The 18,391-nt window shown below is 36.0% G+C and overlaps 1 protein-coding gene across 1 annotated transcript in view; it reads left to right on the top strand.

Moving 5' to 3' along the window:
• Nucleotides 1-13,761, top strand: part of LOC132036149 (fatty acid amide hydrolase-like) — a 61,206-nt gene extending 47,445 nt beyond the window's left edge. The window contains exons 16-20 of the mRNA XM_059426404.1: nucleotides 8,484-8,552; nucleotides 9,111-9,175; nucleotides 12,580-12,641; nucleotides 13,041-13,136; nucleotides 13,499-13,761. Coding sequence (XP_059282387.1) covers nucleotides 8,484-8,552; nucleotides 9,111-9,175; nucleotides 12,580-12,641; nucleotides 13,041-13,136; nucleotides 13,499-13,558 — 352 coding nt within the window. The 3' untranslated portion in view covers nucleotides 13,559-13,761. The remainder of the gene's footprint in view (nucleotides 1-8,483; nucleotides 8,553-9,110; nucleotides 9,176-12,579; nucleotides 12,642-13,040; nucleotides 13,137-13,498) is intronic.
• The last annotated feature ends 4,630 nt before the right edge of the window (nucleotides 13,762-18,391 follow it).

Genomic DNA, 18,391 nt, shown 5'->3' with positions numbered 1-18,391 from the left:
AGCAGCTACATAACATCTGCAGATGCCAAGTTTCTTTTCCTCCTGATGTTTGTAGCTGTATAGTATCTGTGGCATATCTGATTCTCAGATATGGTATCTGAGTTGAGAATTCTTCTAGCCATAGTTGGTAATTCCTGAAAATTAGTGAACTGTTGTGTACCTGCAAAACCAAAAACAAAGTTAGCCAAAAAATCTGCTAGTCCATTGCCTTCTCTGAAGATGTGCTCCGCCTTCACTATCTTTCCCTTCATTAATCTTTGGATCTTCTTTACTATCATCACAATACTCCAAGGGATGTCCCATTCACCCATAATGAACTTCTGCCTAGCTAGAGAATCAGTCTCAATTATTAAAGGAACCAGATCATTTTCAATGCAATGCCCAACTCCTTTCTTAATAGCAATAGCCTCAAAGAACCGCATTGTTTCCATCAGAATTTTCTCGTCCCGCAAGACACAACAAATCTCCCTTTTCGTTTCTAACACAAAAGGCAATGGCACTTGGACCAGGATTTCCTTTTGCTGCTCCATCATAATTACATTTTACCCATCCTCTTGCTGGCAATCTCCATAAGATAGTCTTGAAACTGAGTTTTGGCTTAAACTTCTCAAAGAAATCACTGATATCAGGCCATTTCTTTGAAGTATCCTGTCTTAACTACCCACCTAAATTACACCTGAACCTCTCGGGAATCGAAACAAAGACTGGACTAAGTTATAAATTACATTCCGGACCTAATGGAATTGACGAAATTTTGAAAAAGACTCATTTACCCCCGATGTTGACTTTGGTCAAACTTCTTCATTTCTTAACTTAAGGATTTCCAAAATGTTCTTTTCCTTACCAAAAACTCACCCGAAAGCTACGGGAATCGAGTCATCCATTTCCACAAGTCATAAACATCAATACGAAGCTAACAAAACCAACAAATTTCGTATCCGGGTCTTATTTCTTCCTGTGTCCATCTTTTCATCATAAATAGACATATTTAATGCTAAAACTGAATTAATTGTCAAAAACCAACCAAATTAACTTTAAAATTAGCTCCGTAAATTTCTACAGGTCATAAATAATATATCAAATCTAACGGAATCTTCAGATTGCCTATCAAAACACATTTTTCCAAAATAAATAATCTATCCAAATAATTGAATGCCGGAATTTCCAAAGTGAAATCTTCTCCCAAAGTGAATCAAATTATATCCGTTTGACTTTAAATTTGGCAAGCAAGTCAAAATAATTATTATGGAGCTTATAAAATAGACGGTACGCTAAACCGAGCATCGATTCTCAAAACAACCGATCGGGTCGTTACAGTTCAGTTGAAGGAACATTCATGTATTGTTTGTCCTGTTTCTAAGAAAACAAGATTTCTATTTCCACTAAGTCAAATATGCTCAGCTTCTTGTTTTGATTTGCTTCATGCTGGTGTTTGGAGACTGTATAGAGTTTCAAATCATGATGTTAGGAGGTACTTCATGACAATTGTAGATGACTACACCATGTATACTTGGATCATCGTAATGATTACTAGAGTTGATTCCATGGTAGTTCTTTAAGACTTCTTATTAATGCTAAAGAACCAGTTTAACTGTGGTGTGAAGTGTCTAAGATCAGACAATGATTCTGAATTCCCAAATAATCAAGAATCTTGCCTTGTTGAAAGGACTTGGAGTGGTTGATCAGAGTTCCTGTGTGTCTACTCCTCAATAGAATGGTATTGTTGAGAGGAGACACAGATATATTTTAGATATGGCTAGAGCCTTGAGGTATAAGGAATTTGTTCCTCTAAAGTTCTAGGGTGAATGTTTATCTACAATTTTTTATCTATTAAACAGGCTTCCTACTATTTTATTAAAGGGCAAGTCTCCATTTGAGAAGTTGTATCATAACTCCTTATTTGAATGAGGGTGTTTGGAAGATTATGTTATACCACCAATGTGAAAGGTGCTGATAAGTTCTATCCTAAGGGCATACCTACTGCTCTCTTAGGATATTCTTCCTCTCACAAGGGTTATGTTCTATATGATCTATGTTCCAAATCATTCTGTATGAGCAGAGATGTTCATTTTAAAGAAGATGTCTTTCCCTTCCAGGATCTCAGGAGTCCTATGTTTCCCTTGTTTCCTATTCTGGAGGTTCCTTCCTCTACTGATGCATCGCCTGCTACCACAACATATCAAGAAGTCATTGCATATGTTCCTGCTTTTGATCCTCCTCCTTTTGATACACTTTCCATTAGCAAACTTCAATAAGACCGAGTAAGCATGTCATACCTCTATACTGAACCGTCAATCTAGTGAATCTAGCTAATAATGGGCTACAAGAGTAACCATAAATCTTCTTGGAGATGAATCCATGAACCCTCTGGTTTTAAGTGAACAAATTTGACCCAGTGTAAAAATGCATGATTCCTTGAATATCACCAATAGTCACCCAAACTCAATCAAAATCTTTATAACTAAATAGTAATCCATCCATAAGTCTATGATGACCCATTCGATCCCTTTTTCCATGAATAATCAATCTCATGTTGTCACTCTCAGCTTCAAATGCTGAATTTCACCCAACTCATCAACTTAGTACCAAGAAACTATACCTTATGACTTAAATCTTCAAGTTTCCCAATTCACATCTGTTACACAAATCCGATATAACTTCATGGAATCTAAATACATTAAATTCCCCTTCTTGTGCTTTCACTTAACTAGTTCACCACCCCGAACACTTTGACGCAAGGCCTGTGACCCAGTACTCGACGTTTCACAAACATAAAGAAGGAAATCTTTGCGTGCAATACCTTGTTATGCCTTTAGCAAATCCAAAAGTATCAAATCTTGCAATTCTCTTGCCTTCCCACGCACAGGTTCTTCCAAGTCCTTCATATTTGAAATACTCAAGCAGGCTATCTAGCAAGTAATGATTCGACATATTCTACTAACACTAACATGGTCTCACCTCAAAAATATGACTTTGACTTTCAACTGTAGAGATTTCCTATTATCAATCAATTCTAGCCTGTTTGTTCAAGGATGCCATGAAATTACCCATCTTGGTACTGCATAAGTCACCTTCTCATCAATCTTACCACGCTAGTCATCCAAAATCTGCACCTCATCAATCATCAATCACACAACCCCATTGCACTTTTCATAACACATAGTCAAATTCCGTAAACCTCCCTCTTTAAGCATACTCAACAATTACACTCTATTTGAATGATGCAAGGTAACGGGCCATAATCCATACTTGACTCAAGTAATCCCATTGCTTAAAATTCAAGTCCTCATTCTAAAAATGAGGCTTAATCTTTCCAATTCAAGACCAAAAATGCCTTTATCCCGATTCTTCAATTTTCATAGCCCATTCACAATCACTTTTATCATTATTAACTAAGAATCACTCAAACCCACTCGAGGGGTGTATCGAATATCAAAACTCTCGTAGATGAATTAAACAATTCACGAAAATAATAACAAACCACAACCTTGAGCATTTGAAAGTTTTCCCTGCCTCATTCGAACCTTACAACTGAATACTCCTCTAAATCAAGTGCATCATATGTACAATCTTTCATGAAGCCTTTACACCGTAAAAGTACCAATCAACCCTGGTTACTCCAACAAAGCAATTATGTCGATACAATACCCCCGAACCATTACTGCGCTGGTCCAAAATCTGTAGGGCGATCCTTACTTACCATATACACAATACTATTAACGTTCTCATATAGTTCCATACAAGTTTTCTTGCCAAATATTCTTTATCTGAAGAGTCCTTCTTCCATCTTGGTTCACGAGTTTGCCAACTCAACATCGATACCCAAATGTACCATAGTGAATTCACTTCTATTGGCTTCAACTGGTATTACCGATCCTTAATTCAATTTCTAAAATGCTCTCCACAAATTGAATTAGTTAACATCTACCATTGATCTACCACTTTAAATGTCCTTATTGACCGAAACCTCGCTCGAGGCTGCTTAAGTGATGCTAGAACCACCTATTGCCTTGTTTTGCCGAATAAACACCTCTAGCAAATCATGCGATCATCCCACTCATTTCGTCAAATCCACATAGAAACTTGTCGAGTCTTAGACAATAGATACAATGCCCACATCCCTTGTCCAAAATTAGGTGCAACAACCGATAACTCCTTAAGTAATAAATCTTCGCACTTGTCCATCGCTAGAGTCATCCTCATTAGTCGATCACTGTCCCCCTAGTAGCCTATGACATAATCAGACATACCAACCAATTCATGCCCCTTATATCCACATCATAAACAGAGTAGCCTCGTTCCATGACAACTTAGTAGATTCATCCTACTTCTAACACCTTAATCCTTGAAGACGCTTGGCGCTAGTATCACTTATCACCCATGCACATCAAACAACTGCAAAGAGATTTCGCGGAATGAACAAGTTCTTGGCCCAAAATGATACTTTTCTACCACTATCCTCAGATATCAAGCGAACGTACAAACATACCTTTTATTGAAGGATTATAACCGCCTATTCCCATAAGATTCGATTGCCACATATAACTTCTCCTGCTTGTTCTAAAGCTAATGGCGACAATTGATTTCCAGCAAGCCTACATTTTTCCTACAAATGTTAGCATTAGCACTAACCCATTCCTGAATCGTTGACTTGTTGTTGATACGCTCGTGCCATAAGAGTATCATGAAAAATATGACGATGCTGAAGTAACTACTACAATCACACCTCGAGTAACTAGCCTTGCCATGAAAAACCTCCTCAAGTGAAGTCTTCAAAGTCACCACGCTTAATACCTGGTTGTTTCGTTAACTGTACCAATTCGAATCGTCAAATATCTTCCACAACTTGTTATACCATAAATACACTTCCTCGACTTTCGAGCGACTAGACCTTGAAGATATGTCGATCATGCAGTCCTACATATCATCACTTTCATTTCCTAGGGATATCACCGAATAAAGAGTCTGAATCACAACCCCACTCAACTGAGTTTTCAAGTCGTAGTTATAACTGACCTTGGCCTCCTTCATGGTGACACATCTTGTACCGTACCGTGTGACGTCACATCAAGCCGCTCGTGTGCGAATTCAAAAATGTGTCCTCACCATCCGTGAGAGAATGAAACAAGAAGTTTAGACCTTAAACCGAATCACATACGCACGATAAGGAATGAAACGATGGGATTTTCTTAAATATCCCATAACTATAGAAGATAAGTACAGACGTGTCTGTACCGATCTGTAAGACTCTACTAGACATTGCTCTTATACTCATGAGACCAGTGAACCTAAGATTCTGATACTGAATTATCACGATGCAAAATCATAAAAGTCATGATGGAACCTATTCATATCTGATAGGTAAGCCAAGCCCAACTATTACTAATTCAAATTATAAATTCAGCGATAAAAAGTAGAACATTACGCTAAATATCCAAATACTAAGTCTTTTATAATACGGAAGTGCAGAAACATCCAAAACCACCCAAGATTGGTGTCATAAGTACAAGAGCTTCTAGTACTAATACAAGTCCGAATGACCAAATTGAGAAAATAAGTAAAGATGGAATGCATAAAAAGGGATAGAGGGAGAATGGCATCGCACATCAGCCAAGGAGCTTAGCACGATCTCCAAAAGTGAATGCCTCAAACTTAAAATCCCACAGATCCACTGAGAAAATGCTGATGGACCGCACCACAAAGAGTGCAGCAGGTGTATTATGAGTACGGGAAGCATATACCACCCGAAATATTAGATCACATTGGGAAACCGACCTTAAGAGGTCAAATTTCATGTAACGACCTTAAGAGGCTAAAATATCCATCAACCGACCATTTAGGCTTAGTACCCATGGCTTACCTTGAAATCCCGATCTCTCAGATCATATAGAGCCAAATCAATGCCTATGTATGATACAACATATAAGAGAGTGAAGATCTCAATAATTTGTACTTAATAGCCAACAAGTTCAAGTAAGTTCATCAATAAAAGTTTAAGTAAGTTAATCAGTAATCCAGAGTTAATAGCCAAAAAGTTCAGGTAAGTTCATTAGTAGTCCAGACTTAATAGCCAACAAGTTGAAGTAAGTCTATCAACATGTCTATCACAAGTGTGCGAGACTCCTTAGAGTACCAGTCAAGTATAAGAAAGTAGCATATAACAGCTAATTCCCACATGCTTTGGCATTCCTGGGTCATGGCTCACAACTACATAGTGCACTATCACCCATATCATGGCACCGGTACTCGTACCATCACAAATACGAGACCTCCCTATTACAACCTTAACCCTTATTATTAAGCTTACTTTATTATCTTTATCAGAAACATTCTTCGAATGAAGCCTAGAAAGTCTTAACATACCTCAAAGTCCAGCAAACGAACCAAGAAAATTGCCTTTACTTTCCGGGGTGCTTCTGAATGCTCCCAATCTCGATCCAAGTGAAGCTTAAGCCTTCAGGAAGGTCTACTGCTTCCGAATTCACCAAATGAGATCAATCTAGTTAAAATAGTATTCTACGAGGTTAAACGAGTCCAAGAAAATTGCTATACTTTAATTCGGAACCCAAAAATGAACCAAAAGGTTACACCGAACCCCTAAGGGAAAAAGTATATTTACGCATAACTTATATAGCCTAGATCCAGAAAATCACCCAATTCCATCCATGAATTGATCCCCAAACCAAGATTTTCCATTCTTTTATCCATAGAACTCAAAACCTCAATTTTCCCAAACAAATCGTGAAATAAATGCTAATAAACTGAAGTAATCATTGTAATCATAAAAATTAAGAGTAGAATCATACACACTTCAAAACGAGAAAAACATCGCAAAATTCGCCCAAAATGGATCCCTAAAACTCAAGATATGATGAAAATACCAAATGGACGAAGTCTAAAATTTAATACCAGGAATGACCGCATTTGCGGACCCATAGCGGCATTTACGGACCATGGCGATCCAAGAAGTAGGGAACTGTTTCAAGAAGTTCAGCTGAAGTAGAGTTTAGGAGTATGGCTACTACAGTTGTTGAGATCACTTGGTTAACAGACTTGTTCAAAGAGCTAGAAGTTACTGTTACATTGCATGTTCAACCATTTTGTGATAGCAAAGCTGCTATTCAAATAGCAGCTCATCCCATCTTCCATGAAAGCACCAAACATATAGACATCGACTGTCATTTTATTCGAGAAAAGCTACAAGAAGGACTGATGCAAACACTACATATTGGAACAAATCTACTGCAGATCTACTGATTAAGACATGTGCACACCTTAATAACAACAACATAAGTATTAAATCCCATAAAGAGAGGCCACATTTATCTACGTGTAACCTTATCCTACATCGAGAGGTAGAGAGAGATTGTTTTTTGGGAGACCTCAAGACAAGAGCAAGTAATTTCAAGTAGTATAAAATGCATGGAAAAATACTATAGAAAGCGGAATAAAACTGACTGAACAAAAAGGAGTAGTAACTATTACATAATAATACGATAATCGAAGTACGAGCAACAACAAGTAGTAACAGAAACCGAAAGACAAGGAACTACAAGAATAATACTATGCCTACAAGTAAGCAAGGACGCTCACCTCCATAACATGAGTATCTAATTGCCAAGCTGGGAATGAAAAAATTGTTTTCATCCATCAGCTTGAGGGGGAGTGTAGAAGATAGAAGCAGTGGGGACCATTGTACTTAATTAAGTTAATGTGTAATCCGTTAGCTTAGTTAGTTGCTTAATAGTAATTAGTTAGGTGGTTTGTTAGTTGGTCCATAAATAGTTACACCATGTACATTCACTGTTACATTGAATAAGATATTTTCTCATTTTCAGATTCTCTATAACTGCCTTCATTTTTCTTCTGCTTTTTGCTTTGATCCTCTGAGTTATCCATGGCTGAGTTCCTCAACATAGTTTCTATGGAAGGAAAAAAAAAAAGGGGGTCATTCTTTTGAAGGCCATTTGATCTTTCAACTTTTGATTTTGGTGTTTTCCACTTATCTAATAATCTATGCTGTTCTTGTGATTCAAAGTTGTGGTTAGGAGTTCTAATTTTTTAAAGCATGCGGTTTAATTAATAATTGTATATTTGACAAAAAATTTAATACAATTACAATGTTTCGATAAAAATTTCTTTTGGGTTAGTTCAACCCACATCCGATGGGCTGGCTCCGCCCCTGCTAATAATATATAATTAATAGATAGATAATGTTCCTCATGTGTTTGTCTTCGTTCACAACGTGGACATCTTATTTTCAAATAATATCATGTTACAATAGTTATATGTACAATCAGCTTTTTTTTGCTTGATTGTATCTGTGGCCACACCAACATAACACGTGAGGTATCATGCAATCATTAGATAAGTCAAGTGCTGTTACATCCTTCTTTGCATTCTTCCGTGCTTTTTTCACTCGCTAAAACTTCTCCTTTAATATTATTAGTTGTAATTAATATTTTATTTTGTTTTATATCCAGAAATCGGCAGCTGCAGTTTCACCAAAGAATATTTAGCAAGGCAGATGTCATTGTTACACCAACAACAGGGTACGTATATGTGTGCATTTTTGTTACAAGAAAAGCCTTATTATCAACTAATTTGAAATTTATATAAATGATAAAAATATTCCTTAGTATTAATTAATGAAGGTTTTTATACATGAAATAAGGTATAGAAAATTCAAAAACAATTAAAGCAATAATGAGAATAATTAGCATATGTGGTTTTTGTGTAAGATTAATGAAAATCATAGAATACGTATAATTGTGGGCCCCAGTGAGGTTAGGTAATCAGGTGGTGTAGTTAGACGGAGTATTTTATTTACGATAAATAATAATATGGTCCTCGAGAACGGGCTTCGTAATAATAATAATAATAATAATAATGTATATAATACTATTAGTTTATCACGAACAAAGGATTAGTTGATTAATCAAATCACAAACATTAAAATGACATCTAATTTATATAAAACAAGATGGCTAACACAATTGATTGTGACGCTAAGGATGGAATATTATTGAGCTAAAAGTCAACTGATCTTGTTATTTTTGTGATTGATATAAAGATGTGCTATATATCCATTTTGCCAAATACTTTTGTAGGGTTACTGCTTACACCATACAAAATGATACTCTGGAGACTGGGGAACTCGACTACATAAATGGAGGTATGAAACTTGGAAATACGACTTTGATTTTGTGAGATTGAACGTTTATTAATCATAATGCATCATGTTAAGACAATTACTATCTTTTAACATAACGATACATTTTCATAGTTTAAATTAAAGTTTTTTTTTCCTTTTAATTATCTAGCAACCTCTTCCAGTACTGATAAAATCAGTTTACGTAATACCAATCAAATAGAAATAGCTTGAATTTCTTGACACAAAACATGAAAAATAATGTGCGTCTTTAAGATGGCAAAAAGGAAAGCGTTAACAGTGATAAGAGAAATTAAAAATCATCAGTAGATATATCGAATCTAGGTCTGCCCCTGATTTATCATTCACCTTAATTATGTAACCCCGCATTATTTAGCTGTAAACAAGCAAACCCTTATTGTAATGATTTTGCTTTCTTTTTAAATTTCCTGTCACCCATGTGTAAATTTCTGGTCAGTTACGTACCATATTCAGTGGTCATCATTGAATATGTGTACTAGACACACCGTCTTAGTAACATTAATCTCGTTAAATCAATTGGAAGGAATTTACATATATGCAATGACAAATGGAGTTTGGCCCTATTTGTTTGCATTTAATGGGGTCTGAATTCATTTTTTTGCGCGGATTGCCCTTCATTTGGGGTGGTCTTTAATTTTTGCCCTTCAAATTGGTGGTCTTTAAGTTTTGCCCTTCGCCTAATATTCCGAGGTAGTGTGTTCGAACCCCAACTCAGTAAAAAAAAAAAATCGCAAAGCAAAATTTTGCAAATTCTGCTTTAAGACTCTGCCTTGCTATTTTTTTAAAAAAACTTTTTACTAAGTGGGAGTTCGAACCCGAAACCAAGAAATTTTTAGCGAAGGATAAAAATTAAAGACCGCTAATTTGAGGGACAAAAATTAAAGACTACCCCGCAGTAAAGGGTAATCCTGCAAATTGACTGTCTGAATCTGAATCATTAGATCCAAGCCCATTAAATGCATTTGTTTTTTAATTTTAAAATCCTCTTAATTGATCTGAATATGTCTTATTCGGTCAAACGTGGCTTAATCTCATTCAGACGCCAAAACACGCCTCCTTTTTCTGTAAAGACTCGCTTTTTATTTTTGGAAGAAAAAGTTTACGCCTCTTTATGTCTCTCTCTGCTTCAACTATCAATCCGACAAGCAATTCGTCTTCCCTGGCAGTGATGTCTTCTACCTTTTAACTGAAAAATTGCAAAATTCTACAACTCTATGCCTATTATTTTGTCAAATTTATACTTCTTCTGGTTAATGGGTTCTTTGATAGAGGGTAAAATAGAAGAAGGGGTTGAAAAATTTGTGGGTCTAATGAATTGATTAACTTGTTTGGACCGATTTTATTTTATCTTTCTATTATTCTCTCTCATGTCGACTCTAACTTTTTTTAGATTAACTAACAAATCTGTATTAACTTAAGGTTGGAAAGAAAATCAAATGTCTGTTGAAAGGAAGCTAACGAGGTTTCTTGAGGGAGCTAATGGGTCCTAATGAGGGTATTTTCACAGAACAGCTGCTAAATGTTGGTTAAAGTCATATTGTTTGGGATTTTTACCCCTAGATTTTCAAGTCAAATAAATGTTTCAATTCAATAGCTTATCTCCTCGACCTCCACATCCTCTTATCTAGGGTCATTTCCTGACTTGTCACATCCTGTCTGATCACTTTACTTCTTCGGCCTATCTCTATCTCTCCCCCAGCCCTCTATCGCCAGCATCTCACACCTCCGCACGAAGCGTTTATGCTTCTCCTCTGAACATGACCGAATCATCTCGATCGCCTCCCGCATCTTGTTCACCACGGAGGCCACTCTCACCTTATCCTGAATATCTTCATTTCTTATCATATCTTTCCTAGTAAACCTACACATCTATCTCAACATCCTTATTTCTCAGAACTTTCATTTTCTGGACATTGAGTTCTTGACTGGCTAACAACCGCTCCATACAACAGTGTCCGTCTAACGACAATTCTGTAGAACTTACCTTTGAATCTTGGTGGCATTTCTTGTCACACGGGACACCAGATGCGAGCCTCTATTCAAATCACCCCGCTCCAATACGATATGTAATATCTTCGTCCATCTCCCCATTACTTTGGATTATAATTCCAAGGTACTTGAAACTCTCTCTCTTTGGTAGTGGTTAATTTTTCGATTTTCATTCTGGTGCGCCTAAAAGAGAATGTATTCACACTCTCTGCTACGTCACCTTTTAGAGGGGTCAAGACTATCAAAACTGTCTAGTTCATAAGGATAATCAAGACCAAAAATAATTTAAATGTGCATTGCATAAAAGGTATCAATTTTAGAAGGGTCCACAAGGTACTCTACTTTTTCAAAATGCTACATAGTCAGGGGCGGACCCACGTGGAGTCAAGTGGATTCAACTGAACCCACTTCATCGGTAACTTTACTGTTCATATAGGGAAAATTATCGTTAAATTTCACTATATAAAAAATTTGAATCCCCTTAATGCAAGAGTTGGCACTGGTGCAGCGGTGAAGTGGGTTCAAGACCACATTGTGGATCTGGGATCGAATCCATTTGGAACCATTTGGCGTTGCTTTTTTTTTTTTTTTCGTTGCTTTTGGTGTTCAGTATATGGTAGGCCAATTGTCCAATCATGTTACGAAAAACCAAAAAAAGGCCAACAATAGTAGTTAATGTTAGTCAACTAGCTAACTTTCATATTGAATTTCTTTTTTCTATTTCACCTTTTATATATTTTTTTTCTCAAATTCAATAAACAAAATTCTAAAATCTATATTACTTCAAAAAATATATTAATCCTTTTATAAATTGAATTTTAGTACTCTTTTTCATAATTTATTGCTAAAAGATGCAACTAATTTTATATTGAGTTTGTTAGTTTTTCTTAATCTTGTTAATTAGTTTTGTTTAGTTTAAATCTCTTTTGTATTGTCTTTTGTTCTGAGATAACAACATTGATGATTATAAATGATTTTGTTATATTTCCTAAATTTAATAAATTTTAGATTCTTGTTGAAGTAAATTTTTTAAATTAGATAGCTTTAAGAAAATGTAAATTGGTACTTTGTGAGAAAAAAATTTGCTCGCTTTTTAAAAGAAAAAAGAGTGTCAATTTAGAATAACTACTTTAAATTACATTATTAACAAAAAAGATCAATTAAAGGGAAAATTTAGCTTGTTCTGCTCGATGCTACTTAGAATATTGACTATCATCATTGATCCACATTTATTAGTTGAACCCACTTGTGTAAAATCTTGGGTCTGCCACTGTACATAGTACTTTAGTTATTATTGATCAACGTTTTCCTTTATTCATAATAGTTATCAGTTGTGCCCTTTGTTATTGTTCAAGTTCTTTTAGCAGAAAACTTGATTATATGCCTCATTGTTTCAGCTGCACTAGTTCGATACCAGATAGCAGGAAACTTTCTGGGATTGCCTGCTATTACTATACCAGTATGCTCTTCGATTTCCGCTACCTCTGCTTTTTTCGAGGATTTTTTTTTTTTTTTTTTTTTGGATTTAGATAAGGGACTAAACTTACTCGATCATATACGGTGTTTACATCAAATTAATACATTCAAGACGACATGTCTTACATATACACATTTATCATTTAATCATGATTCATCAATATTCTTCTTCGCTTTAATTTCTAATTGTTAAAATTAAATTATTTGGTTTGATGTAAACACCCCGTAAATATTTACCATTGTTATCAAATCATACTACTGTCAAAATATTTGCAGGAGAGACTGCAATCCAAACTGTTCAAAAAGGAAGTACTTTTGAAGATAATTGATATCTTTACAGATATATTCTTTGTAATGTTCACTGATTATGATTTTTGGGTAGGTTGGTTACGATAGGTCCAATTTGCCTATTGGTCTTCAATTTATTGGGAAGCCATGGGATGAATCCTTATTGATTCATATAGCTTTTGCCATGCAAGTAAGTGAACGTTTGAATCCTTGATCATCTTTATTACTACTATTTATTCTTTTTCTCTTTGATTAAACTATTTATTAATATTTATGAATTATCATGCGGTTTTTAAGACCCTAAATGTTTATTTCAGAAGACAACCCAAAATATTGACAAATCTCTATGTATTAGCAAATGAGATAGTAAAACAATTTGGAATAAATAGAATAACCGTCAAACTTGCATACTATTTTTGTTTCTCATTTTTAATTAATTTCAGTTGTCACTCCTTTTTATTTTTATCACTTTTCCAGTTCTAATTTATTGGTATATTTTACATTATTGAAAGTGGAGTTTGTGCTAACACATAGCTTATCTTGGTTTTTCAGGAATTATGCATTTCAGAATACAAAAAGCCAGAGGTTTTCTGGGATCTGTTGGACAAGTAATTGAATTTAGTTAATCTGATCTGCAAGGCATACACTGGATAGCCTGGATTCATGCATTTAATATTTTATTTGGAATTTTTTAAATATGTATGGACTAAACTACCCCTTAGGAGGCTTTATTTGGTTTAAGTATGAGAAGCTGTTTTTCTTCCCCTCCCCAACGAATCTTTCTCTATAAGATTAGAAAACTATTACTGCTTTTAGCTCTGTGTCTCTTCTTCATTTCTTGTCATGAATAAAAAGTGAATCATACTTTTGACAAAACCTCAACTAAGATTAGATGTTTATATATACTCAAAACGGGTTAAATATTATCAATGATAGTCATCTTCCACAGGTAAATATTTATAGGATACAATACATAACCGTCTTTTCTTTTTTTTCTTTTTTTTGAAAAAATAAAAAATAGAAAATTCCTAGCTTCACTGGGGCTGTTGTATTTCATACTCAAGGTTTTGATTACAACACAGGATAGAGACTATCCCCCAAAAAATTGAAATTGAGATTGAGCTTCCAGCAAAAAAGGATTTATTGCTCAATCTCCTACTATACAAGTAGTTAGCCTAACTAACAAAGAAATTAGCCTTATCAAACCTAGATCTAATGGAAGGAACTTGTCTTCTATCCAAGATCTAATGTCCTTTTGCACCATTTGGAAGCTTTAATTCTGATAGATAAATGTTGTTCTCATGAGAGTTCATTGCGATTTTTGCTAGCCAATCTGCAAGTTGATTAGCTTCTCTAAAACAATGATTGAACTTGGCATTTGAATGTTCAAGCACTTCACTAGTATCTTCTATTATCTTGTTAAGCTTGAAACTGCCAGCTTTCTTGTATCTGAGCATGTCTGTGATCACCATTGAATCTAGCTATATGACAAGATTGTTGTAACCATGTTGTTTGCACCAATTCCCTCCATACCAAGCTGCTTTTTCCTCTGCCATATTGCGATTGGTGCACTGGAAAGGTACTGAAAATGCCATGATCAGTTGTCCCTCTGCATCTCTCGGAGCTTCTCCTAGTCCAGCATTCCCATTATTCTTGTTGTAACTACCATCAGTGTTCAGTTTGTATATCCCTGCTCTGGTTTTTGCCAACAGACCACCATGATCTTTGGTATTGGTTGTAGCTTCAGTAAATTGTAGCAGAAGTATTTCCAAGGTAGAGTTAGCTTGGATCCAGGAAGGACTTGGATGTTGTTGCTTTGATGATCCATCAAACTTGCTGCTCAAGCTTGTACCAGCTAAATTTCTTCTGATTACCATACCTGCAAGCACAAGTTTCTTTCCAAAGAGACCATCATATAAAAATAGGAGTGATATGAAAAATAAGCTTATGAACACCACTCTTAAGTCTTCTCCTGCCACCAAGAATTAATAACATGTCTAATTGGGAGGTGAGAATGTTTAATCCCCAGAGGGGCACCAAATAGATTCCATATTACTAGCTGTTGTCCCTTGACTAAACACATGGTTCAGGCTACGGTCACAAGTTGTATTGCAGCAGTAACATTTAGAATCCATTTGCTTGCCAAATCTACTAATTACATGCTCTCAAAGGGGAGCTTATCTTTCCAAATTCTCCAAGTTAGAAAATAAATCTTAAAGGGGATAGAAAAGTGCCATACCTTGTCGATTAAAGGCCTTACCAGATGTCGGGCAGATTTGTTAGAGTATTTACTAGTCCCAGTTAGGTCCCAGAAGATCTGATCATCCTTATAAGGATTACCAATTTCAATTTTCTGAATGTTGTCACACATTTAGGAAGGCAATAGCCTTCTAAGCTTTTCCCTGTCCCATCTGCCTTGGTTGATGAAGTGTTTGACTAATAGCTTGGAGCTCTTAGCTGAATCAGGGACTTGGTGTGCAAGAGGACACTTACAAGTCCAATTTTTCCACCAGAAAGAGCAAGAACCAGAATTCACCTGCCAAACTATGTGCTTTTCAGCTTCCTCTCTAATCTGTAGCATATGCTTCCAAGCATGATAGTCCCCTGAAGCCCACTTCTTATCAACCACATGAGCTCTAATGCAATTTTTTCCTTTGACAAAATTAGCCCAAAGAGAGTTAGAGGTTCTTAGCCTCCACCAACTTTTCATGGCTAAAGTGTTGCTGAAATCAGTCATACTTCTAATGCCTATGCCCCCTTCTTCACAAGGAACACACATATTACTCCAGGAACTCCAATGGTACTTATTATGACCTTGGTTATGTCACGACCCAACCCCGTAGGCCGTGACTAGTGCCCGATCTGGGCACTTTCGTACCCACCTATCATTAATACTCGATCATAGCAAGCAAAATAGGAACTTATACGTACGAAGAAAAGCACGACACCGCGCACGCATATATACATAAATCATACATATAACCTTAGGATATACGAACACAAACACAATCAATAGTGCTACCCACAACCCACGTTTATGTCTACGAGCCCTACTAACAAATAACGAGAATCATATGACGGGACGGGGCCCCGCCGTACCCCGAATAAATATATACACATATAACAAAAGAGTCGTACCCAAAATCGGGGCTCGGACGGGGAGCTCTCCAAAATAGCTTAACGAGGATCCTAAGGCGTCGCTCACCCAAACGAGTACCGTACAACGCGGCATGAAACGCAGCCCCCGAAGAAAAGGGGGTCAGTACGGAATATGCGAGCATGTAAAGCACGGAATACAATAAATAGGAACATAACCGAACAGGAATTCATCGAAATAAGTATAGTAATCAGGAAATTGAAAACTTGCCTGTGAATCATATATCATGCATGTCCATATCATATTATCAAATCATTATATCCTTATAGCATACTTGACCTCGGTGAGGGACTCGGTAAATAAAATCATATAATTATCATACATAGTAACCATGTAATCATATGCATTATACCGTGCCGACCCTCTAGTGAGGGACTCGGTGAATAGGATCATCAAATGCCATCCCCGGCCGCCATCCCCATGTCATCACATCATCATGTCATCATGTATATGTATATATATATAGCGTACCCGGCCCTCTAGTGAGGGACTCGGTGAATAATGCAATGAGACTGTGCACGAATACGTACCCGGTCCGGGACTCGGTGAAAGATATATTGAGCTTGCACGAGCAGATTAGTGAGAAACCATATGCACATAAATCATCTCAAAGACTCGATGAAGTTAGATAGATTAAGTGAACTATCATTTGAAACTCGGAACGAATGTCGTATCAAATACCTCTCGGACATCACTTGGAACATGGCAAACCAAACTTTAGAAATCATAATCTCGTGACGGAATCATATACATAACAATCCTTATTTTCGAGCTTAGTAAATAATAATAATAATAATAATAATAATAATAATAATAATAATAATAATAATAATAATAATAATAATAATAATAATAATAATAATAATAATAATAATAATACTAATAATAATAATCATATTCGGGGGTCGGAATACTAAACATGTTAGGTTCTTTCAAACAAACCGTTGGGCTATTCGAACGAACGTCTCGGGGGCCCACGGATAAATCCCAAACTATTCCGAGCCCACCCATGGGAGTTTAGTGTCATCATACGCTATGGAACCCCCTACGAGCATATAGAGGCGATCCGAGTCCTTTTGTGAAAGTTAGGGTCGTTCGTAGTTTCGGGGTCCTTTTTAAGAATAACCTCTTTAGGTAACACTTGGAATTTAATCAAACAAAGGACACAAGGATTATAACATGACTACATTATGGATGTAATGTTAAGAAACGAATAAAAGGTCGTAAACACGCTCGGATCGCAAGAGTAGAATTACCCTGAGGCTCGTAGGATATTTCCCTTACATCTAAGACATGCCAAAGAAAGAAAGGGTGAGCTTTACATACCTCGGTCGCTCCCTAAGCTAATCCAACTCAAGTCTCGGCTTTCCAAGGTCTACATAATGACAATAGATATCGAACATTAGTTGAAGACATTTAGGAATTCAATTCCAAACGAACATCAAATTCTACAGAAATTTGACATTTCCTATAAATACACCAACCCCGAGATTTCAACTCGGCCAAATTCAACAACAACAACACCAACAACCAAACTACAACATCAATAATCAATTCACAATGCATTCCAACATTAATAGCTCTTTCTACATAACTTCAACAACATTCAAACATCCCAATAAACTCACTTCAACTACTTACATTCAAACTAGTATTAGCGTTTATACATTCGATTACCAATCCAAAACCATTCAAACAATATTCAAGAACATTTTAAACAATTCACACAATTTTCTCAACAACCCAAATAAGGCTCCAACTCACCCGAATTCCTCCCCAAACCCGAGAACAACACCAAACACATTCTTCTCTTCCAAATTCATAACTTACACCATTAATCCGCACATTAACAATGCAATTCTCATAAATACAAAAATTACATAAAACTCACATTAACTTCCAAATCAACCCATAACCAACACAACATCACTTTGAGTCATTAAACTTGCATTTTTTCCTCATAGAATCCACAACGACGACAACTAAAATTCTAGCGACAATTTATTCATTCTCACTACACAAAGGGGACATTTTCGGCCAACACCATACAAACACCCATAGATGATTTCCATTCTTTTCTTCACACTACAACAATCAAAACATGCTAACTAATATTAATTCATTACTTTAAACACAACCTACACACACACGGCCAAACACCTTCCACACGGCCCAACTTCAACTTCATTTCTATCATGAATTTCTTCCATTTTAGCACACTACTACACATATAAACCATTCATAACACATAAAACAAGATTAAAACTCACCTTTCTTCTTCAACTTCT

This window comes from Lycium ferocissimum, chromosome 11 (genome assembly GCF_029784015.1).
Source record: "Lycium ferocissimum isolate CSIRO_LF1 chromosome 11, AGI_CSIRO_Lferr_CH_V1, whole genome shotgun sequence".
NCBI lineage: Eukaryota > Viridiplantae > Streptophyta > Magnoliopsida > Solanales > Solanaceae > Lycium > Lycium ferocissimum.
This window is presented reverse-complemented; position numbering and strand designations above follow the sequence as displayed.